At 38.1% G+C, this 25,747-nt stretch overlaps 1 protein-coding gene across 2 annotated transcripts in view; it reads right to left on the reverse strand.

The window, feature by feature from the left end:
* KLHL2 (kelch like family member 2) overlaps nucleotides 1–25,747 on the reverse strand; it is a 105,327-nt gene that overhangs the window by 59,944 nt on the left and 19,636 nt on the right. The window contains exons 3-4 of one of the 2 annotated variants that reach the window (XM_059374215.1): nucleotides 19,445–19,551; nucleotides 9,514–9,635 (exon numbers count right to left, since the gene is read on the reverse strand). In XM_059374215.1, the coding sequence (XP_059230198.1) occupies nucleotides 9,514–9,635; nucleotides 19,445–19,551 (229 nt within the window). Of the gene's footprint in view, nucleotides 1–9,513; nucleotides 9,636–19,444; nucleotides 19,552–25,747 lie in introns of those variants that run through there. The other variant, XM_059374216.1, reaches the window with a different exon arrangement.

Genomic DNA, 25,747 nt, shown 5'->3' on the forward strand with positions numbered 1-25,747 from the left:
ATTTCAAGGTCCTGAGATCACGCCCTGCACTGGGCTCTGTGCTTAGCAGAGTCAGCCTGTTCCTCTCCCTCAGCCCCTCCCCCTACACACACACACACACACACAGAGACTCTCTCTCTCTCTCTCTCTCTCTGTGTGTCTTGATTTCTGGATAAATAAAAACTTTTTTAAAAAAATTATATATTTTAATAATGTAAAGCCACAACTAACCTTAGTTATTAATATTTCCTGAGTGCCTAGCTTTTCTGTAAACAAAAACTTAAACACTTCAAATTTGATGCCCATCTAAGATTTATAAGATGTTTTTATGATAAACTCTCTAGATTTTTCTCAAACTAGCTGACCACCAATGGCTTCTTCCAACTAAATTTTAAATAAGTTTTCATTTATTCTATACTTCTAACTTATACAAAGTAAAACATAATTTAACTGGCATGACTGGAGAACAGATGATCAAGTATTTTGATTAAAATTAGGATTGATTAAAAAGGATTACCAAGTTCAGACTTAAAATATAATAAAATGCAATTAACACCAAAAATCAACTGTAAATATTTAAATGTATAGTAATTATTAATATAAAAGAAATTCACCATTTTGTGCCTCTGGGTAATAATAAACTAAAATTATAATTCTGATAAACTGATAAAATACTAGTTTAACAGTTTTCTGAGTATTAGAATGTCAGATAAATTCACTTCAATGATAAATTTCCCACTGCTATCCCATAAACAACCACTAATCCTGACAGTTTGATTCAACACTTTTTTTTATGTTTTAAGCATATCATCTGCCAAATTCTGTTAGTAACAAAGAACTCACTTTCTATCTCATAAGAGAAACAGAAAATGGAAATGGAAAAACAATAAGGCTTCCAAAACCTGTGCTAGGAAAAAGAGCACTTTTCCTTGAACCACTGCCTGTCAGACCAATGGAAGAAGGTGTTACAAACTGGTACTGCAATCACCCCAGAGTGCTGTCTCCACACTAACCCAAACACCCAAGTCCTGCTGGGTGGAGAGAAGTCTACAGCAATTTAAGATTTATGGTTTGGTCACAAATACATATCTGGATTCAGAATATAAAAAATAAGGGAAAGGTTACATGAGGCATTTCTTTTTTTTACCCAGTGATCCCAAACAGTCTCAGTGGGTTCTTCTTCCTCATGGCCACAAGACTTTTTATTGCTGCCCATTTCTTATTTCTGTTCAACATTTATAGAGGACTTTAATATTTTTATAAGCTTTAACTGGCACATTTCATATATCACAGCATTTCTGTGAGGTGTCAAAGCATTATCAGTTTTATTTGTAATAGCTAAAATTCTCAAGGCCATTCTTGAAGTCAATGGTTAAATTCAAGATTTGAGCTCTAAATTCTAATACAATAATTAGCCAGAGTCCAATAGCCCATGAAAGTTTTCTAGCAGAGAGCCAATCTAAGGGGCCTCCTTATTATTATCTGAGTTGTTCAACAATAACTTAAATATATAGTGTTATATATTTGATTTAAATGATTTTATTTAAACGAAAAATATTTACAAAACTGCTCAGTAGACATTTTTGCTCACCCTGAAGACAAATCTGCTACTGAACTCCTTTGGTACACGAGCAACTTCTATTTGTATGGCTGAGAATGGAAAACTGTCATTCAATCAAGTAACTATAGGGCAGATCTGGAATGTGACTGTAATTAAGGTTAAAGCATAACCAATCGTATAGTTATAGTCTCTGCCAGAAGAAATCATTGTTAACAGAAGAGTAAAATAGTTCTTACTATTCAGTCTCTATGAAGACAGATGAGAATTCAAAATACTGGGGACCTACCCTCTAATTAAGAATCCTGGCCTCAATAAGCCATGATGGCTAATAGAGATCCTGACAGCCTCCAGGGCCTAGAGGTAGAAACAACAACTACCAGCTAACAAAATGTTCAGAAATGGGTCATGTAAAAAGAAATTACTTGTCAGTTTTTCTACCATGCAGGGGAGAGAGGCATTGGATCTGATGGCACTTGATCAATTTCCTGGTCACTAGAGATGTGTTTTGTAGCAGAATGATAATCAATGAGGGCCCTCCCTAATCCATCTGAAGTAAGCTCCCTTCTCTAAGATTTCATGCTCACCAAACAATCCTCTGATTGGAAGACCTAGGTCCTGAAAATGATGCACATTGGATAGTGTACATTGGATAATGTACACATCTATCCAGTCACTAGAAACACCTATTACCCTGTAGAGCAACAGGCTGTAAAGACTCTTAGGACAAGGGCCTTGTCTATCCATCTTGATATTGCATCACCAATAGCTGGAACACTGCCCAGCATAAAACAGATGTAGATAAAACAGATGCTCGATAATTTTTTACTGAACTACCCTACCACTGAGAACTGGAATTCATAAGGATCAACACTGGCAATGGAAAAATGGGCAAGCTCAGTATCTTTAGAAGTAAGAAAGGGAAAGAGCAAGCCATGTATAAAGAAGCAGTGAAATGGTTATTAATTCTTACCTGATCTTTCCTCATTCAGCTGAAAATGTTAAAAGCCTTATATCTTCAAGTTCAGTCCAACTCAGTCCTAAACTAATCTGACCAAGACTATGTTTATTGGGCGCCCAACCAGTGTTTCTAGTCTGTCCTTAATCCTGCTGCCTTAAATGTGGTGCGCTCCCTAAAGCATCCTTATGCTTACCAACCCACACTGTGAGCCAAAAGCCCTATCCAACTGAACATGGCCTTAGATCCTGGATTTAACGTCCACAATCCCAAATTTACAAAGCTATGGTATTACAATTGCCTAGAGTTTACCAAGTCTTTTTCCTGACAAGTGAGCTTGGGGCTATCAACTTGACTCACTGTTCACTTAGGGCAGCTCTTCCTGGATCAAAGATACTGCCATTAGCCTAACAGCAGGTACCATACCACCAGCACCACCACCATGAGACTTCCTGCTGCCATGCCTCCTGAGCACCTCATTCACACTGTCACTCGTACTGGAGCACTTTCATTCAGATTACATGCTGCCCTCAATTAAAAAAAAAATTTACTGGGGTGCCTGGGTGGCTCAGTAGGTTAAGCCTCTGCCTTCAGCTCAGGTCATGATCCTAGGGTCCTGGGATCAAGTCCTGCATTGGGCTCCCTGCTCAGCGGGATGCCTGCTTCTCCCTCTACCTCTCCCGCTCCCCCTGCTTATGTTCCCTGTCACATAAATAACTAAAATCTCTTAAAAATAAATAAATGAAAATTAAAAATAAATTTAAAAATACTTATTGCTTGCTCTCCCAGATTGGTGCCCCTATTCTTAACCCCATTCATTTCTGGCCCAAGCCTCAATCCCAACTATGCTTTTAGTTAGGACCCAGCATATCTCACCTATACATAAACCAATTATCTAATGAATGATGTTTCACAAGTTCCTATATATGAAAGAACAGAATTTATTCCCCTCTTTCAGGCAAGAAAATAAAGCTCAGAGAAGTTAAGAACTTTGGACAAAATGCCAAGGTATTTCAATAGCACTGCCAACATCTATAGTATATTTACTATGTTTTGTTCTTTGTTCATTTTTGGACCAAGCATCAGGACCAAACACAGGACTGGAGACTTAGCAGAAGACTTAGTCTACTTAACTGACAGGGTGTCTTTGATATCCATTGGAAAATAAATACCCATCTAATAGGAATCTCATTTCGGTGTTTATCTACACAATGCAGAAATACACACTGCAAAAGCACTGGCTTACCAACCTCTGTTTCACCTGCCCACCTGACTAATCAACTTTCCCATGCCCCCTGTACTCTCTAATATGCCTGCACACTTCTGCCTATCCAGCTGGGCTGCATTTTACCAACACATACATTTTGATTTCACTCCCAAATCTGTTTATGACACTGGCACTTGTTACTGAAATTACATAATTTAAATAAACATATATAATCCAGTGAGATATAAGTGTAAAAAGAGAGCTATTTCTATGAAAACTAAGTTGATTGCTTTAGAATTACTTGAACAATGTGTTACTACAAAAAAAAAAAAAAAAAGCTTCATAAATTACACATGGGGAAGGAAAGAGAAATTGTGTAATTCAAAAATGACTTTGCACTGAGATTTCTTCTCAAATGTCTCAGGTTTTTGTTTTTTTTTTTAAGATTTTATTTATTTATTTGACAGAGTGATCACAAGTAGGCAGAGAGGCAGGCAGAGAGGCAGGCATGGAGGCAGGCAGAAGCAGGCAGAGGGCCGGATACGGGACTCATGTCTCAGTTCTTGATGCACTTTTTTTTTTTTTAAAGATTTTATTTATTTATTTGTAAGAGACGGAGAGAGAGCAAGTGAGCACAGGCAAACAAAGAGGCAGGCAGAGGCAGAGGGAGAAGCAGGCTCCCTGCCAAGCAAGGAGCCCGATGTGGGACTCGATCCCAGGACCCTGGGATCATGACCCGAGCCGAAGGCAGCTGCTTAACCAACTGAGCCACCTAGGCGTCCCTTTGATGCACTTTTTTAAAAATTAGAAAATTAGGGCTGATCTATCATTATGATGTCACATGTGCAAAAAAGAATATGGCTCTCCAACCATACTAGTTTTACCACAAAAGACTGGCATATAATTGTACAATTGCAAGTTATAGGTTAAAATAAAATAGTTGGGGGTATTCATGTATTCTTATTTGATGCTTTCTCCACTTTAACAGCCTTTTGTTGATTAACTGGTCAACCATGTCAACAGGTCTCCTACTGTAGATGCCCCTTTCTCTGATGTCTTCTTTTTAGGAATGCCTCACTGGTAAAACAATATATACAATTATACAATATATTGCTAGCACTTCTGGTCTGAAACAAACAAAAACAACTTGCCCTACACCTCCAACAAAATGGACACACTATGTTGAATTTTCTACTGTATTGGGATTGTGTAAAACACTCTGGTATGTTTATTACCAAAAATTAATTTTAACTTTCTTGAAATTAAATTCTGTTCCTTTTCTAAAAGGATGAGATTTCCTTTCCCAAATGATTTCAATTTATGCAACATATAAATTTTCTGAACTGTTTAAAACCTATCCATTCACAATTATCAGATGCTTCTTAAATTCTTCTGAAATGAGAAAGGTTCTAGTGTAGACAGAACTTTTGGTGAACACACATTTTTTATTTTTAAGATTTTATTTATTTATTTGACAGAGATCACAAGTAGGCAGAGAGGCAGGCAGGGTGGAGGTAGGTGGGGGGGAAGCAGGCTCCCCGCTGAGCAGAGAACCTGATGCAGGGCTCGATGTGGGGCTCTATTCCAGGACCCTGGAATCATGACCTGAGCCAAAGGCAGAGGCTTTAACCCACTGAGCCACCCACGTGCCCCCTGGATGAACACTCATAATATTAATTTGGAAATGAGAGTATTTACTTACATTGCACTATCTATTAAGATTTTTACCTTTGTTTTTCACACTTACATCAAGTGAACAAAACTCTTAGCTACTTTTAGCAAGCCAAAACAAATACCTGAAAGCTGAGAAGTCAAAATGTATGTAACAAAACCACAAATTTAGCAATGAAGTAAATGTTTTAAAAAACTCAAGTTGCTTTAGGCTTCTTCAAAAATGTTGACTGATAAAAGAAGAAGAGTTAAACCTCCAATAATTTTTAGATAATGAAAAAAATATTTTTGGTTATAAAGGTATTTTAATTTTCAAATTTATAAACTTTCTTTTTAAGCAGCACTAGTTAATAACAACTTAACAGCTGCTGTGTGATACTGAGCTAATTACTTAGCCTTCTTGAGCTTCCTTAATTGCAAAATGGGAGTAATACCTATCTAATAAGGTGGTGAATATCAAATGAGACATATGTAAAATGCCTAGCACATAGCTGAAAATAAACTCATGTAAAATCCCTTCATACATACGCATATACACACATATACATATAAAGCTAAGTATTCTTAACAGTGGGAGAGTGGCGGGGGGAGACAAAGTACACAAATTCTCTACAAGTATATGCGAAACTGTGTGCATAAACGACTAGGTGCACTTTGCTTGGGAGAGGATCCATAGTTTTTCATCATTCTCAAAGAATTCATGATGCCCCAATTTAAACAGTTTTTGTGTTTGTGTATGTGTGTATTTTTTAAGAGAGCACGAGTGAATGGTGGGGGAGGAAGAGGGAGAGAGAATCTTAAGCAAGCTCCACACCCAATGTGGAGCTCAATGTGGGGCTAGATCTCAACCCTGAGGTCATGACCTGAGCTGAAACCAAGAGTCAGATGCTTAACTGAAAGAGCCACTCGGGTGCTCCATGATGCCCCCAAGTTTAAAAACCTACCTTATAACAGCCTTTGACTTTATTTTCTCTGTTCCCAGATATAGAATGTATATAAAATTTGAACAGAAATTCTAGAAACAAGTTAAATTACTCAATAGCAACAACAAGCTGAATTAAATGATTGTAGTAAGATGTATATTCTCCTTTTATTTCTCCTTTCAAAAAAATACACAAATTCATTCGGCTCAAATTACTCCCCAATCTTGCCATAAATAAAAGCAAATACCTAATCTCAAAACCAAAGTTTAAAAACTTAAAATAAAAAACAGCAACATAAAAAAAAAAAAAAAGAAAGAAAAAGAAATCAGGGAAACCCTAAAGAGCCAAAAATTAAACTCCCATTACTTACATAACACAGTAATAATTATTCCTTTTCTGGAGTTAATGTTTCAAATTGATTCATTCCCTCATTCTGACTCAAAGTTCAACCTTCACTTCAAACGACTATTATATCTAATTTTTTAATTTGTGTAATAGGAGACTATATGGTATCACAGAAGAGGCCCTAAAGTAGGAATCAGGAAAAGCAGGATTATGGTCCTGTTCTGGCACCAACTGACCAAGACAGCTGGACCTCAACATTCTATGGCACCATGATTCTACATCAAAACATGCAATCCCAAAGTAAAACACTAAGACATCTGCTATCCTAAAATCATATTTTATTATTACTAAAACAGAAACTTACTAAAAGAGAGGTCACCTGACATTTGATTCTAGGTCTAATTAAGAAAATATAGCTACAACAACAAACTTCTGAACTACAGAAAGTTCTAGCCCCACTGTCAATTCTCTCAAAACAGATCTACCCAGAGCCAGGTTCCCAGTTGGGGCCATTTAAAATTTCAGCTTGACTTTAACAAGTACACCACATACCTCCACCATACCACTCCCCTCCCTAAGGTGAACAGTGCTTATAAGAAAGATCTAACAAAGTGTACACGAAGATACACAAAACAGAAGAGAGAGCAGTTTGGCATATCTTCATAGGTAAACCCTTACTATGTATTTCACTGAAAAATTGTACAGAATTGCCCTTGTTACAGAAAGGGCAACTTATTTTAATCAATTTTATTCTAAACTGCCTTTCCTAAAAGAAGTATTTTTCAATGGAATATAAATGAGGCTTTGCATAGCAAGGTATCTCTATGCTCTCTTCCCCCACCCTCCCCCCCAAAAATAAAAACTACATGAATATTAAGCATTTAGTAAGTCTGCCAAATACAACTCTGAATGTATTCCTGTAGGAGCTGAACATATACACAAAAGGCAAATCAGCATGGCAAGAGGTTTTCTGAAAGACTATGATGACTAATATTTCAGGACTAGAACGTGACAGTATTAAAAGAAACATGAGAGGCGTTTTCCCAGTTCCCCATAGGCCAATGTCTCCACCGCAAGAACTACTGCAAACAGCATTGAGGACTGAATTCACACAGTCTATTCTCTTAGGCCTAAATCATCTTTTGCAAATTTCCCTCATGTCACATATTATGACAATCAGCAATTCATTCGTTGAAGGTCAGATACAGGGCACAATGAGGCCCATGAACTCAAATGAATTTTTAAAAAGGAGCAAGAAGAAAACCAAGATAATGTCTCTTTCAAAACGATAAGCCAAAACCCAGAAACTAGCATAACTATACAGAAAAAATCAGATTGCAATGATATGCTGGTACTATTCTCCCTCATGACATGTACCAAACACTCTCCAGGTTAAAAAAAAAAAAAAAGTTCACACAGCAGTTGATTCACACCTTTACACACAACTTTAGTACCAACCAAGGTTGTTTCACATGCTTTACCTCATGAACTGGATTTCCAAGTAAAGGCAAATAAGGCCACCTGGGTAAGATCATCAGAAGGCTTCACCACTGCCAGTATCTCAGATTTAATAACAGCATGTCTTAATTAAGTTAATGTCCAAAGATTTCAGTCTCCAAACTCAAAAATTTTGTATCATATTTCAACTAATTACAAGAGACAAAATATTGAGCCCACACTTTCCTATCTGAGCAAGTATAATTCAGAGATTATTTATTAAGAAGTTAGTCCTAATTCTTTTTGTTGTCCTCAAAACACAGTTTACCTGTTGGAAGGAGTATAAATACAAATTTTCAGTTGGCAATTTGGCATACCTATCAAAAATTAAAACATGCAGGTACCCTTTGATCCACCAATTACATTTGAGAAATCTATTCCATTAGTTTTGGATGGAAATATAAAAATGTTCATTCACTGCAGTATCTTTATAAAAGTCGAAAAATCAGGGCGCCTGGGTGGCTCAGTGGATTAGGCTGCTGCCTTCGGCTCAGGTCATGATCTCAGGGTCCTGGGATCGAGTCCCGCATCGGGCTCTCTGCTCAGCAGGGAGCCTGCTTCCTCCTCTCTCTCTCTCTGCCTGCCTCTCTGACTACTTGTGATTTCTCTCTGTCAAATAAATAAATAAAATCTTTAAAAAAAAAAAAAGTGGAAAAATCATATATACTGATTAACATATGGGATGCCAGTCAAAAGAAGGGGCTGGGCCCACATATATTGATATGTAAAGAACTTCAAGATACTTTGTACAGTGAAAAAAGCAAGTTTCAGAGAAACAGGCATAGCAAAAATGTATCTATATCAGGAAAACTGTGCAAAGGTGAGTACATGAGTATACATAATTGCATAGAAAATGGTCTGAAAAGATAATTTAAAAGAGGCACTTTCACCTTCTACACTACATACTATATACTATATATATATCTATATTATTCCTTTACATTATATATATAAAACATGCATTCTTTAAAGAAAGTAAGAAAATGCAAGGCTAAATTTTATCTAAATTCTAGAATTACAGAAGAAGTAAAGACTGTTAATAGTCAAAAACACCCTTTGTAGATTTTAACCTCAAGGGAATAGAGAAATGTGGGCAACATCAATCAGTAGTTATGAGTATGACAGCGTTTTCCCAAACAAATGTCATTCAGAGAACTGACAGATTCAAACTTCAAAGATTCAAATATAAAAGATATTGAAATCAGAAACATCATTAGAAAGATGTAATCATTCCAAATATTCCTTAGAAATTCAGTTTTAACAATGAATTCCATTACTTTAGTACAAAAAGTATCCTGCGGTGCAGGTATGCTCTTTTGATTTAAAAAAAATGGCATGTACAAAGAGCTAAATGGTATGAGGGGTTTACTCTCACCTGTACATTTTCTTCTGTAACCTGAATTTCTGCAGTGTAAACATAATCGATCAGCATTCTCAGGGTCCAGCCATCTACCTCTTTTATTCGAACTCTCTTTGCTCGGCTCTCACTCATTTCACCTAAAACACAAACAAGGAAGAGTGACGCTACAGCAAGCCACTGCTGTAGAGAAAAGAAAATACCAATGCCATTTTCTTGCCACTCGCTGTATTTCATAAGCAACACAAGCAGCCACTTTTTGCAGGCCTAGAACATTCCATTACCTCCCCCAAAACCAGAAAATGTACTTGTCACCCACTTGTACCTGAAAATCACATCAAAGCAGTGACCATGCCACATGCCCAACTATAATACCTATGGCATTATTAAGTTCAGTATATGCTTCTGTCCATGTTTTTTTTTGGTCCATGCTTGTAGGCAGTTTTCTTTTTGGATTTCTACTCATGACTAGAAGAGTCACCATGTCACCCCTTTTGGCTAATAGCAATGAGCACTTGCTAAAAAGGACTCGCTTGGTCAGCAGCACTCATTCAACAAGCACAGCAGTGGCTGCCATGTGCATGAGTGACCTGCAATGAACACAGGTTTTGTCCTCAGGGACAACATGACCCTCATGCAGAAAACATTTAGGACACAAACTACAGAAACCACTGAAGGAATGCAAGACAAAAGAGGGATCACAAAAGAGCTAGTCAATGACAAGGGGCTTCTTACAGAGATCTTCTAGCCCATGTTCTGCTCCTCTTTGTCATCTGTGGTAACTTTATCCACAAACCTAAGTCACTTCCATACCAGCCCAGCCCTTCTTACTAAAGCCAGCTGTTCTCCTATCTCACTGCCTGCGAAAAAGTGCTGTAAGACCTCTCTCCTTTACTCACTGAACTAATGGAACATTCAAGGATCAAAAATAAGATCCTTCTTGTGGAAATAAACAGGGAAGCAGAAAAGAGAAGGGAACTTAGGGAGAGAAAGCAGCAGGTTTGACCACACATGTACGGAAAACATAAAATGACCCAAGACATAGGGAAATATAAAGTGTCGAATGCTGAGGAAAGAAAATTTCCATTTAAAATGATGAGGGCAGTCTAATAATTATGTTGAGTGCATGAGACACCTGGCACAAGAGTTTGGTTCCATTAGGTTACAAAGATAAAAGCAGCAGCATTAAAAGCGATGCTGCCACCCCTCACCTTTACTTAAATCCAACATCTGTCAGAAAAACAAGATAACATCCTCAGGATTTCTTGAAAGTTCATTTCTTTTTTTAGCCATGGTACACTGCCAGCGACCATAAGCTATCAGAAAAGCCTATGGGAATCCATAATTACACCAAATTCTTTGTAAACATAAACCCTGGGAGGAGAGAAATAATAATAGTGATGTACATTTAACTGCATACTTCCCTAGAGATTATTTCTGACAAGATTTCAGAAAGAAGCTGTTCCCCTAAGAGCTAAAATATCTCAAAAGTATCCTGCCACCTCCCAGGGAGGGGCATAGGGGTGAGATGGGGTGGGGGGACATCTACCAGTATTACAAGGGAAGACAGTTAATGAGGAAGAGGTATATACGCCTATACAGTAGGAACAAAAGGGACTGGCTTATGTGTGTGTTGCCTCAGCCTGTTTTTTCCCCCTTTAAAAACAGGAAAAAAGAAAGGTTGAGAAATACAGAAATATAATTCTTCATTTGCATATAAGGCACAACACCTATCCTACTCTCTCCGGATCTTGTAGACAGATGGAATTTGTATCATCTCAAAGTTCTTTTGTGTCTAACGTGAAGACAGTTGGGACTGTGGATTTGGACTTTAGACAAAGGCCACATCTAATTCACCTATACGGCTATGGCAATGTATAAAGCCTTGCAGGGCCTGGGGCCACACAAGTATAAAGCCACATACTCAGTTCGCAAGGAGTGAATTCAGCCCTCAGGACTTACGCATGACCTAGTTTAGACAAAAAACAAGTGTGACTTTGGGGGGCCTGGGTGGCTTCAGTTGGTTAAGCATCTAACTTCCGCTCAGGGCATGATCCAGGGTCCTGGGATGGAGCCCCACATCAGGCTCCCTGCTCAGTGGGAAGCCTGCTTTTCCCTCTCACATTCCCCTTGCTTGTGCTCCCTCTCTGTCAAATAAATAAATAAAACTTAAAAAAAAAAAAAGTCTGACTTTAACTTATATATTTGAGTGAGAAATCAGTCCTATGACAAGCAGTTTTTAATATCCTAGTTTTTAAGATATTACTATAAGACATACTTTGCTAATTCATATATTCCATATGTGTCCTTTTTAATGAATTCTTTCCCCAGAAAACTGTATCTGCTTTCAACAAATTCAACTTATTATATGTTGCTTTAAAAATGTTATAATCTTTATGTTTCATGTTAATCTACAAAAACAGTAACAAATAGCTTGCCACAGATTGCACTAATAGTTTGAGAATGCCAGTAATACTGAGAATCAAAACACATACTAAAGAGAGTTATAGGGATGGCTATAGTCGATTATACATGGCTCAGTCGATTATACATCTGCCTTCGGCTCAGGTCATGATCCAAGGGTCCCCCACATCGGGCTCCTTGCTCAGCACGGAGCCTGCCTCTCCCTCTGCTTGTGCGCTCTCTTTCTCTCACACAAATAAATAAATCCCATCATTCACTAAAATTTTCAGAATGAACCTCAGAGAGACCTCAAATCAATGCCCCCTCTCCTCTCCATCCCTTCCGCCACTAGGTCACTGGAGTCCTACCACATCTTGCCAACACTAGCACAGCAACCTCCTAATTCTTTCCTTACCCCTAGGGCAACTCTACAGATCTGACCATGGTACTCAAAAGCTTCCAGCTGCTCCTAGTGCAGGCACATGTGATCCTTCCATATCTATCCTGCTTCACTATCCAGCTTCCTCTCTCTTCCACTTCTGGCCTTAAAATATATCCAGAAGAAACTCCCCGTAGTTTTCCACATGCAGTGAATGATATCCTGCTTTGATGCCTTTATCAGCTTTGTCCTCTTTGTCTCCCCACACTCTCATTCCCCAGGCTAATCCCCATTCTTCAGGAGTCGGCTAGACCCTCTCTCCATGTAGAGTTACCTATTGGTGGCCCAAAGCTGGGTTAGGCTCTTACCCTGGGTACACCTGGGTACCTCCTCCAGGTAGCTCTCCCTACCTGGATTCTTGAGCTCCCTGAGAGCAAGATGTCTTTTTCATCTTATCTCTATATCCCATAATGCCTGACCTATTATAGATAGGTAAAGGATTCTGGATGGGTAAAGGAATGACTAGAAGAATAAAAAGTGAAACATGTGCCAATTTAAAATGTAGCATCTTTACTCAACAAAATTACCATGTGAATTAATCTTGAACATGGGTTTCTAGCTATGAAGGATTTTAGTCAAATTCACTGAACATCCACTATACATTCTAGGGCAAGCTAAGTACTTCACTAGGGAACACTGCACCATCTCTACCTTTTTTGAGTAAAAAATGAAGTCCTTCCAATTATAAAAGTTTACGAACATATTTGTGGATAGAAGCATTCCCATCACAAAGACCTTTAATCAAGGCTCCTGAAACCCAGCAAAAACTGGTGACTTTATTTATGCACTCTAAAGTTCTAAAAAGTAAATAGGTTAGGACAGCAAACTCTAAGATCCATTTCAATGCAAAAATCTTATTCTAATTTCCAATACTGTTCAGCATAAAAATATCTGAGAAAAATATAAAAGTATAATGCAGTATCTTTTACTGTGCTGAAATTCTAAAAAGTGAATGGCAAATTTACAGCTACATGTAATACATAAATTTTACTCCATTACTCTTCAGATTCATTTGTAATCTAATCATTATTATCCCTTTGTTTGTCATTAGTCCTGGGTCACAAAGAAGCTACTGACACACAGGTATTTTCATTCCAGAAAGCTGACCCAGATGTCCCTGCCAGCCATTCTCTAAGATGGTCATGGTACATAATTCCCCAATCCTACCACTAATCTGAGGCAAACACTGTAGCCACATTCCCCGCCAGTTTTGGTCTAGTCTGAGTAACTTCTGGAAAAGGTCTGCTAGACCTTAAAGAGAGAAAAAAAGAAAAAGCATGCCCTCCCTCTCCTTCCTTGAGATGCTGGGTCCACTCGATAGGCATCTTGTCATTCACAAGGGGAAGCAACCTTGGAATAACATTTTCACTGCAAACAGCAGGGCAGAGAGAGAAGGAAGCAGATCCCTGATGAAATTCTCGAGCTGCAGATCTGACCAAGCCTGGTGTCCAGCCTATTTCCCAGTTATGAGAGAATACATTTCCTTACTATTTAAACCAGTTTAAGTGAAGTTTCTGTCATGTGTAGACTAAAGCATCCTAATTTAGGCTCTTTATGCACAACACCCTATTTGATTTTCTTCACAGCAGTCAGTGATATCAGAAATGATCTTTTCTTTGCATCTACTCTCTAACCTTTCCTCCCCTGCTAAGAAGAATCATGAGAACAGGGACTTATCTACCTTGTTCATCTCTAAAGTCCTCACACCTAGATCTAGCACACAAAAAATGCTCAATAAATATTTTTTGATGAGTGAAAGCATGAATCTTAGACAATTATAACCAAACACCTTTTTAAAAATCTCACTTCTTAATTATGCAAATGATAATCTACCTTTCCCTATTCTAACTTACTGAATCATGTTCAATATGACAAAAGAAATCATCAAAAAACACAAAACAAAGAATAAAAATAGAAATTCATTATTTCCCACTTAATGTCAGATATTTTAGCCTATGGCACTAAATAAGCCTCAAATGTATCTGTGTAAGAGAAATAGCATTTTAAATGCCACATTTGTAACAAGTAACCTAGCAGCACAAGAACTCTTATCTGATACATGCTTTTTCAAGTAACAGTTAAACCACCTGGCCTTGCTCTAAATAGGCCCATACTTCACAGAGTAAAAACTTGTGAGTAGATCACAGAATTACTTTTCACCTCCCTTCTCTACCCATATACTTGGAAGTACAATGAGTAACAAAATACTTTTTTAGGTGCTATAATTTGAATGAAAAATTCCCCTACAATTTATGGGAGATTAAAAACAAGAGCCAATAAAGGACATGTGCATATTCCCCATTTCCTGACAGGCAGTCACAGGAAAACAAGAATAGGTAATGCCCTGTGCCATTGCAAACACTTCTGATTATCCACGAAGCAGGAAAAAAATAAATATATATAACATATGATGCAATGGAAGCATGTAAAGGTCTACTGGTTGGTTGGTTTCACTATTTTTTTAAAAATAAAGTAAACAGGGCCTCAGGCCAAAAAAAGAAAGAAAGAAAGAAAGAAAGAAAGAAAGAAAGAAAGATGAAAAAGAAATAATGGACTCATATTCTAGCAAAACATAAATAAATGTATGTACATATTATAAACCACCTAGACCAAATCTCCTTATCTTTCTTACCTAATCTCTGACAAAGGATGTACTTATTCAGTGGATTCAAAAGTAGAAAATGTACAAAGATTGCCAGAAAGGTGACTAGCATCTATTGCTAAAAAACCATAAAAGTCAAGCCTAGTAAGCATATGAAAAGATAGAAGCTCAACATCATCACTCATTAGGGAAGTACAGATTAAAACTGCAAGAGATGCCATTTTACACCCAACAGAATGACTACAAATTAAAAAAAAAAAAAGAAGCAACAAGTGTTGACAAAGATGTGGATAAGTGGAAACTCCCATACATTAATGGTAGGAATATAAACAGCATAGCAGTATTTTTTAAGTTAAACAGAAATTTACCATAGGACCAGCAATTCCACTCCTATGTACCTACTCCCTTGAGAAATAAAATTAAATTTCCACACAAACAACTGCACATGGATATTTACAGCAGGATTATTCATAACAGCCCCAAACTGGAAACAACCCAAATATCCATCAACAGGCGACTGGACATTTAAACTGTGGTGTATCCATACAATTTTTATTTAGCAATAAAAAAAAAATTCATGATACATATTATGACATGGATGAATTCAAAATCACTAATGTGGGAATAAAAATGTTCCAAAACTGGGACTCCTGGGTGGCTCAATCGGTTAAGTGTCTGACTTCAGCCCAAGTCATGATTCCCAGGTTCTAGGATTGAATCCTACAGAAAGCCCGCTTCCCCCTCTGCCTGCTGCTTCCCTGTTTGTGTGTGCTTTCTCCCTCTCTCTCTGACAAATAAATAAATAAATAAAATCTTTTTAAAAAAATTCCAAAATTGATTTACAGTGATGACCACTCAATACATTTACTAAAAGTCACTGACCAATGCACTTGAAATGGGTAAATTTTATAATATGTAAAACATGCCTTAAAAAAGTTATGAAAAAACAACATAATTGAGGTATTTTATATGTGTCAGAAATTAATACAGTATCCCTATTTTGCACTTATCCTGGTACACTGCCATCTGAAATTTGACTACATATAGACGATAAAACCTCAGAAGCAGATTGGACTGCAAGAAGTACCCACCTACTAGTTAACTGAGTAACTAAGAATATTTATGGAATCAGAGTATCTTCAGGGCCTCTCATTCCCATCATTAGGCAAAGCCCACATATTCATAAATTGGATATCAGCTAAAACATGAGGAATTGAGACTCATTAGACAAAAAAAAAAAAAAAAAAAGAGGGAAAGTAAAATATAGTTTAGATCATAAAGTAAACAGAAAAGGAGAACAAAGATATAATAAGATGCTCCACCCCTATCCAGCATTCATCTTTCTGGATATGCAAAGTTGAGAGAGACTGGGGACTCTAAGTGCTATCTTTTGAAGAGAAAGGAAATTAACCTTGATCTTGCAGTTTTAAGTTCATAATATATTTTTTGTAACTCTGTAAAATATAAAACATTCATCAAAAAGTAGTCTAGTTGGGGAAACTGGCAGCTCAGGTCATGATCCCAGGGTCCTGGGATGAAGCTCCTCATCGGGCTCTATACTCAGTGGAGAGCCTACTTCTCTCTCCCCACCTGTGCTCTCTGTGGCTATCTCTATCTCTCCTTCTCAAATAAATAAATAAAATCTTTAAGAAAAGTAATCAAGTCTAAGGCTTCCTCAATCTTCTACTCTTCCTCAATCTTCTACTCTAAACTTAGAGCATAAGAAAAATAATGGATCATGTGGGATGCTTATTTTTAAATTTTTTGAGGAACTTCCATACTGCTTTCCATAGTGGCTGTACCAACTTACATTCCCATCAGTAGTCCAAAAAAGCTCTGTTTTCTCTATATCTTTAATACTTGTTCTTTTTTTGTCTTTTTGATTCTAGTAACTCTGACAAATATCATTTGCATTTCCTTGATGATTAATTAACATTTCAAGTGTCTATTGCCCATCACTGGTCTTCTTTGGAAAAATGCCTATTTAGGTCCCCTGTCCATTGTGTAATTGAATTATTCAGGGTTTTGTGGTGTTAAGTTGTATAAGTTCTTTATATATTTTGGATTTACCAAAAAAAAAAAATTAATTTGAAAAAATATATACAACCCCTATGTTTACTGCAGCATTATTTACAATAGCCAAGATATGAAAGCAAACCAAATGGCCATCAATAGATGAATGGAAAAAGGATTTGGTTCATATCTACTATGAATAGATACTACTCAGCTGTAAAAAAGTACGAGATCTTAGCATTTGAGCCACCATGGATAGACCTAGAAGGTATCATGCTAATGAAATAAGTTAGAGAAAAATATATACCACATGATTTTATTTATATACAGAACCGAAAACACAGAACAAACAAACAAGCAGAAACAGATACAGAGAACAAATTTGTGGTTACCAGAGAAGATAGGGTGGTAGGATATGCAAAATGAGCAAAGGGGAGCTAGGGAGTGAGTAAGTTATGGGGCTAAAAGGTACAGCACAGGGAATATAATCAATGATATTGTAACACTGTTGTATGGTGGCAGATGGCGGCTAGTTTTGTGGTGAGCACAGCATAACATATAGAGACGCTGAACCACTATGTTGTAACCCTGAAACTAATGGGTCATTGTGTGTCTGCTATTCTTCAATTAAAATAATAATAACCATAATTACAGCCAAAATTAATTGTGTATTTTCTATGTGCCAAGTAAATAGCTTAGAAATTCACATACAAGATCGCATTTAAGTTTTACAAAAATCCTAGGAAATGGGTAATATGATCATCCCCCTTCTTCAGATGGGGAAACTGAAGCATAAATTGATGACATGAGCTTCCCATAGTTTCCAACAAGGAAGTAGCAATAGAAATGTCAACTGAGAGAATGCTACTTACAGGGGACAACACTATATATTAGGGAATTCCTAAACTAGGCCAACACATTCCAACTAAAACCCTCCTCTCATAAGCCTAGAGACTCTGTTGAGAAAGCTGTCCAGGAGAAATAAATAAGATGTGAACCACGACACTGAAATGAACCCTAGGACACAAAAATTTTACTAGTCTCACTTCATCAGTATTGACTTTTCAAATCAGCCTCAGCTAAAGGCACCCTTCCAACTTGGCTCATAGCCCCTCTGCTATCCTTCCTACATTCTTGATTATTTAACTGTTCAGGAACAGTAAGGCTGCAACAGGCTGAATACTGAGGGGCTCCAGACTCTCCTCTACTCTTAAAACACTAAGCCCATCCTTTTCACATGGCCTTCCACATTCATCTTCATGTGTGTGAACCCTTTAAACCTATCAAGTTTTAGGAAATGTCAGATCCCCTTCTCTCAGTGCTGCTCATCCCCGCCCTTACCACCAGCATCACTGCCTAGGCACCCAGATCTTCCATACACTACTGCATATTTAAAGTGTGCATATCATTAGCAGGGTAGTAGGAAGCACACTTACACTGCTCTGTATTTCTTAAAATATCTAAGCAAAATGTTAAGCATAAGAAATACTTCATGACTTCTAAAGTATAGTATATGTGCTGCCGAAGCAAGCACATGACTTGTAAAGTATAAATGGTTTTATATTTGTGCTTTTTTGTGTAATATGTTTGTCTTTATAAGTATTCTGTTTGTCCTACCAATACTAAGATTATAAGCTCACTGTTAGAACACGTAACTTCATTTCTTTGTACAGTAACACATTTAATTGTTTTTATTGTTTGTTTTTTTTTTAAAGAATGAGGTTAAGAGGGCACCTGGGTGGCTCAGTCAGTTACATGTCTGACTTCGGCTCAGGTTATGATCTCAGGGTCCTGGGATTGAGCCCACATCAGGCTCACACTCAGCAGGGAATCTGCTTCTTCCTCCCTCTCCCTCTGCTTATGTGCTCATAGGCTTGCTCTCTCAAATACATAAAATTTAAAAAAAAAAAAAAAAAGAATGAGGTTAAGGACTTCAACTGTGCAGGCATAAGTTACTTTTTTCCAGAAGTACTGAAATCATTCTCTGTATTTTTGCAGTTACCTAAGTGTTCACTCTATTTTTTTATGTATCGAAGTCAAAGGACATTTAATAAACATCTCTTTATTCATGATATAGAATAAGTGAAGCATATGTGAAAATCACTTGAAAAAAAATGGAAAGAGTAAAAACATAACAGTAAAAAGTAAACAGTAAAAAAGTAAAAACTTTGCTTCTGCCAAAGTAACAAAGTGCCAAAAGTTGTTATAAATAGCAGGAAAGTAAACTGAGTCAATATGTGTAAACATAAATATAAAAGGGGAAAACTGAGCATAAAATTCTGAGTATGTGAATGCAATGTACACATAAACACAACATGATTACAAAAACAAAAAACAATGAGGAAGAGGAATTTGAAACAAAGCAAGAGCATTTACTTCCACTGCAATACTGAATTTCCTAACAGTGAAATATTAATAAGAAAAGAAAATATTGAGAGAAAAGCCCAGATCTGGATACATTTTAAAAACACCCATAACAAGACATTTCATACCTGTAAACATGGCATGAAAGTAAGGACTACAGGCAGCCAGCACCACTCTATGAGCAGAGATTTCCATGTCTTCAGCCACAATTGTGACATCACACAGCAAATTTTGACTGTTTACAAAGTAGAGAGAGAAAAAAAATTTTAATGATACCAATAATAAATGTATTGAACATCCTATGCAAATATATTACAGTAAAAGCCCACTCTTCTGAAGTTGAGGCTAACTTTTAAAAGTGCCATCCTCTGGGGCACCCAGGTAGCACATCGGTTAAGCAGCTCACTCTTGATTTCAGCTCAGGTCCTGATCTCAGGATCCTGGGATTGATAGCCCATCTGCGCTCAGCACAGAGCCTGCTTCAGATTCTCTCTCCCTCTACCCATCCCGCCTATCCATGCACTCTCTACCTCTCTAAAATAAATAAGTATTTTTTAAAAATAAATAAATAAAACTGCCATCCTCTAAAAGAGAATTCGTAAACATGAAGCGCACAGGAAACAGTCATGACAAATGCCCGGCAGGCGCTGGGCCCTCACTTAGAATCTTGCCTTTGTTTAACAGAAAAATCTTTCGCAATTTGATTACTGATTTCTCAACCTAAAGTAAATTACTGGCAGCAAACCATCAATGGACTGTAAAAGGGAAGGTAGTTTGAATTGAGAACATCATCAGCGGAAGTGGCAGACGGCAGTCTGACATTAAGATGATGACAAAATAAAACATATGTAGAAAACTAAATTGGGTCAAAGTACACACACAAAAAAGATACTTAAAATGATGCTGATCATGAAGCAAAGGTAAACTTAAATTCAATTACATCTGCTATTTAAAAGGCATATAAGACATCTGAAGCTTAACTTAATCAGAACATTTTACCAGAGCAAACCATCTCATTTCTCAAGGCTAAAAAAACATTACCATATACAAAATTAAAAAGCATTTTGTTACCTTAAAACAAACCATTATTCAGCAAACATAATTATCCCTCCAATTCTGAATTATCCATTTTAAGTCATTCAAAACCACGTGATGAACACTTTTTACATTCTACACAAGCTGCTAGATGAGCCTTTCCAGCTAAGTGAGAATGTCACAGAATTATTTTTTTGGCAAAAAGTGGTGCTGACACTTCTTCCAGAACAAGAAAGAGGCTCCAAGTCTAAAACCAACCTTACCAGTAGTCATGTCATAACTGAAACAGGTGTGGTGAGCCCAAAAGTAGTCCTTTCCATACCTCAAACACCCAAGCACTGAGTTTATGTGTATAGCACATGTAGGTCACACTTGGCCCCCCTCCTCCAATATTCTATTTTCTACAAGGGTGGCCTGTCTGCTTCTGTAATTTTCTAGGAGCTCACAAGCAACATTTTCAATGAGCTTCACCAAGTCGAAGTTTTCCATTTTTCCGCACTGCTTATAAATTTGTTTCTGTGGCGCTCACACTAAAAGTTTTTGGTGTGAGATCCTACTGGCATCTATTTTCCCTCCAATCCAAGAGCAACTAAGAAAAAGGAGTCCCACAGCAGTGGTGATAAGTGTGTTGCAGGCCTCCCTACGGATGAGTCTGCTATGCCCTTTAGACTGAATTATGGCTCATGGGTGTCACTGTAATGGCTCACAATGCTCTATGAGACATCAGGCAGGTCCCACATTAGAGTCATCAAAGGTGGCCTAAGGTTACCCATTTGTGAGTCCTCCACTGTGGAAAACTGACAAAGTCTACTGTCTGCTTGGAGGATATAAAACCAATCTGCAAGTCTATGAATTTCATGGGTTCATGAGTAACCATGGGAAAAGCCAGTGGTGTTTTTAGAAGAATGCTAGGTAACAGCTTTACCTACATTTATTATCTCATTTAGACCCCACCACAGTCCTTATGAGGTAGGTATTATTAGGATTTTTTACCCCCAAAATGTATAGCTGGGAAAGCCAAGGTTAAAGATGAACAACCAGCCATTAAGTCCCCACTATTGGCAATGCCAGGATCCAAATCCATGGAGTCTGGCTCCAAAGCCTTTTAACCACTGCACAAAACCACCTAAAGCTGTGCTATTTCAAGACTTGGTAAAACCTGAATAAAACAGGGAATAAAAAGTATAAATCAGGGACACCTGGATGGCTCAGTCAGCTAAGCATCTGCCTTCAGCTTAGGTCATGATCTCGCAGTCCTGGGATCGAGTCCCACATTGGGCTCCTTGCTCAGTGGTGAGCCTGTCTCTCCCTCTGCCTGACACTCCCCCTGCTTATGCTCTCTCCATCTCTGAAAAAGAAATAAAATCTTTTTTTAAAAAAGTATAAATCAAATAGCACGATTTATTAGTTGACATACTATATTCTAGAAACATTTTTTAAAGTTCTATATATAATTTATAAAAGGCCTAATTTTAGTGGGTTTTTTATCACTACCTCTACAAGAATATTTAGAAAAATCAAATTCAACAAATCACTGCAAGATCATCTCTGCCCTTAAGTTGCCTAGCAGAAAGGACTGATGATGCCAAAATTATAGGATCAAGTGGAAAACATCATTGTAAAGGTGCTGTGGGAATATCTAAATCAGAGGAGTGGTCAGAAGAGTCTTCCTTCAGCTACTGACCTGAAGCTGAGTTCTAAAAACAAGTACGCATCAGCAGGATGGAAATGGAACAAGAGAACTCCCTAACAGAGAGAAAAGCATGTGCTGTACACCTGAAGCAGCACAGAACCATGGGGACCCCCAGAAGAAGAAAAGCAGAGAGAGAGAAGAGCGAGCAAAGAGCAGGAGAGGGAGGAGTTGAGGTCAGCAGAGTTGCACACAGCCTCTCAAGAATGCAGCCATCCAGGTGTTCCTATAATGACCAGGGCATCTGGACACAACTCAAGTACATCTTTACACCTATTTTCCTTCTGTCAGTAATAGTTCTTCTTAGTGCTCTAATTTCAAGATGGAACTTAAGTGGAATTACACTTGAACACCCCCAAGTCACATAATAAATTACATTTAGCTTCAATTACAATCACTCATTGATTGAAGCATCTAGCATAACACCTGCTGGTTGTCACGTAATTAGCCTGGCCTTCCCAGCTTATTAGCTGATGTTAGTTAACTAATAAAGTAAACACACTGTTAAATTAGCATGTAGCCGCACCCTAGGCTGGGTCACACAGAATCTAGGGGTCACATTCCAAAACAATAACATATTTAGTTCTAGTGTTTCATTTTTTTTATCTTTTTGTTTCCAGCAATACCATATTTTAAAACAGCACTCAAAGACAAGAGAGAGCTGACCAAATTTCTTTCAGCCAAACTTCTTTCAGGCACACTTTGTGTGCCTAAAAGAGTCTGGCTCTTACCTCTTTCCAAATGTGCATGTTCATAAGAAGCAGAATAACTTCTGGGAAAGGAGTGAGCTACAAATGAAAAGTCTGGCAATAAAAAAAAGAGCAACTTCTTTACCAGCACATACCCAAAGTCTACATGGTAAGTTTCTGAGTTTATATTCCTATTACCTGAAATCTAATGAGGGAATGAACAGCAGAAGGGAAAGTCTTCCTGAATAACAAGACAAATAAAGTTGCTATTTAGCAAAATTCACATGTGTTCATTCATTTGTCAAATATTTAGAGTGGCTACTATGCACCCAGCACTATGCTCATTTACTGGACATATTGCCGAAGCAAGCACACACTACACTCATTTACAACAGCAAGATCACGTCCATGAATAACAAGGAGTTGACAGTCGACTGGGAAGAAACACACAAGCTAGCAGGTAATTACAAAAACTTATAACTTTTAACTTATAACTTTTAAGGTGTGGCAGGCGTGGGGTGTTTGGGAACACACAGGAGAGGCCAACCCCAACCTTAACAGGCTTTGCAAAAGCTTCTAAGCTCAAATGTAGAGAAGAGCAAACATTATACAGGCCTTAGGTAAAACTCAAATTGCCCAGAAAAATGAAAGGCACTCCATCTCCTAAATGAAATATCATCATGCAAACTGGTCTTTCTCAGGAAAAATACTGTTTTGAAAATTAATGAAACATGCCCGAACATACCAAAACATCCTCTAGTTTACTGATACAAAGTGACTGATTCCTAAGACTGGAAAAAACCTATCACTGCTGTATATCTATTTTCTCAAAGTAAAATAGGCCATCCAGCTCTGAGAGGTCAAAAATAATGAGTAGTCACATGAAATAAGAATTTACTTTCTACTGGGGTGCCTCGGTGGCTCAGTGGGTTAAAGCCTCTGCCTTCAGCTCAGGTCATGATCTCAGGGTCCTGGGATGGAGCCCTGCATGGGGCTCTCTGCTCAGCAGGGAGCCTGCACCCCCTCCCCGGCCCCGCCCCGCCTGCCTCTCTGCCTACTTGTGATCTCTGTCAAATAAATAAATAAAATCTTTTTAAAAAAAGGTATTTACTTTCTACTGGAAGTGGGGGTCATGAGGCAATCACATGGCATCTGTCCATCTGCCTCCCTCGGATGCCAGGGAAAACCTGGAGGCACTCCTGCCACATGGAGTAGAATCAGAGGAACAGCCGAAGCAGCAGGCTGGAGAGGTGACCTGCCAGCCAGAGTCCATGGGCAAACCACAAACTAGAGCCCAAGAAGGTGCCCACAGTCATCTCTGAAAGAGCATCAGGTGTTAGAATAAAGAAATAATAGCAAGACATAAAAAGAAATGAGACAAGGGGTCAGAAATCAAGGCAAGAAGGAAAGAAACCAAGGAAATTAAAAACTGGCCAGGAACCAGAGGGTGAGGCAGATGTGGAGTTGCTGTTCGGGACATGGCTGCATCATGGAATACTGTCCTCCACACGAAGGGAGGTGGGGTTGGGAGATGAGCTGGTTTAAACATGAAAGGCTTCATGACTGCTGACTTAGTCATATTTAACCAAACCTCCTGTACCTGACAATTTTATTCAACAGACAAGGGAGATACAATGCAGCTATAATGTCAATAATCTCGAAGAGCAACAGAACTCCCTGACAAGTGTCACCACTGTCTTCTTTCTTTTTCTTAAAACCATGGTGGTTTGATTTTGATAGGAATTTAAATTTCTGTGGCAGTTAAGTACAGAGAAAAATCTAAATGCTGGGCTTAATAAGATTCACCACCATAGTAAAAGTCCTGAAAACAGCACAACCCCCTCAACAGATTTGCACCTGCTGGGATTTTCAAATAGAAAGCAGGAAGTGGTGACAGTCAACTTGGAAAGTTAGGCAAAACTACTAGTCAGTGACTTAGAAACTGCCTAAAACTACTTAAGGGTCTCCCAGAATAGAGAATATTATTCTTTTCAAATAGAATCGAGACAGCAGAGCCACAGGAAGAAGGAGGAAAGCATGTCACCGAACACCTCAGAAAAGGGAAGGTAACATCTCCAGAGCTGACGACCTGCAAGAACACTTGGTCACAGTTGAGAGGAGAAGATGGAAAAAGTAATTAAAAATAAAGTGAAAGAAGGTATTAGGGACAGAGGAAAGCTGGTAGGGAAAGGGAGAACAGAGAAAGAGAAATGCGGAAGATAAGGGATTTCAGGGGGAAAAGTAATACAGAGAGCAGTTTCTGAACATGTGATGAAAAGCTTATGTGATAGAATACGTAAGATGTATACAAAGAGACTTCCTCATTAAAAGGTTTTATTTTTAATTGGTAAAATAAATCATGAGATACTCTTATATAATAATTAAAAGAAAAAAGCCAGAGTAAGAGCTTCTGATTTTCGGATTTAAGAGGGCCTAGTGAAAGTGAGCTTTGAAACAGAACACTATCTCATGTGTGGTAGGTATTCAACAACACAGAGAAAGGGAAAAGAAACAAGTTGGGTCAGTAAACTACTTCACTGCTATCTATTATTCGTACACTTGGAAATGTTCAATGATTCCATCCATCCTCAAGAACCACCACCTAATGGGAGCCTGAGTGGCTCAGTTAATTAAGCGTCTACCTTCAGCTCAGGTCATGATCCCACCAGGGTCCTGGGACAGAGCTCCAGGTGGAGCTCCCAGCTCAGTGGAAAGCCTGCTTCTCCCTCTGCCTGCTCTGCCTACTTGCGTGCTCTCACTCTCTCTTTAATAAATAAATAAAATATTTTTTAAAAATGCACAAAAAAATAAACAACACTGAAAAAGAGATCAATCATGTGCTTAAGAAACACTGTCGAAGGGATACCTAGGTGGCTCAGTGGTTTAAGCCTCTGCCTTCGGCTCAGGTCATGGTCTCAGGGTCCTGGAATGGAGTCCCACATTGGGCTCTCTGCTCGGCAGGGAGCCTGCTTGCCCCTGCCTCTCTGCCTACTTGTTATCTCTCTCTGTCAAATAAA

The sequence above is a fragment of the Mustela nigripes genome, chromosome 1 (assembly GCF_022355385.1).
Source record: "Mustela nigripes isolate SB6536 chromosome 1, MUSNIG.SB6536, whole genome shotgun sequence".
Taxonomy (NCBI): Eukaryota; Metazoa; Chordata; class Mammalia; order Carnivora; family Mustelidae; genus Mustela; species Mustela nigripes.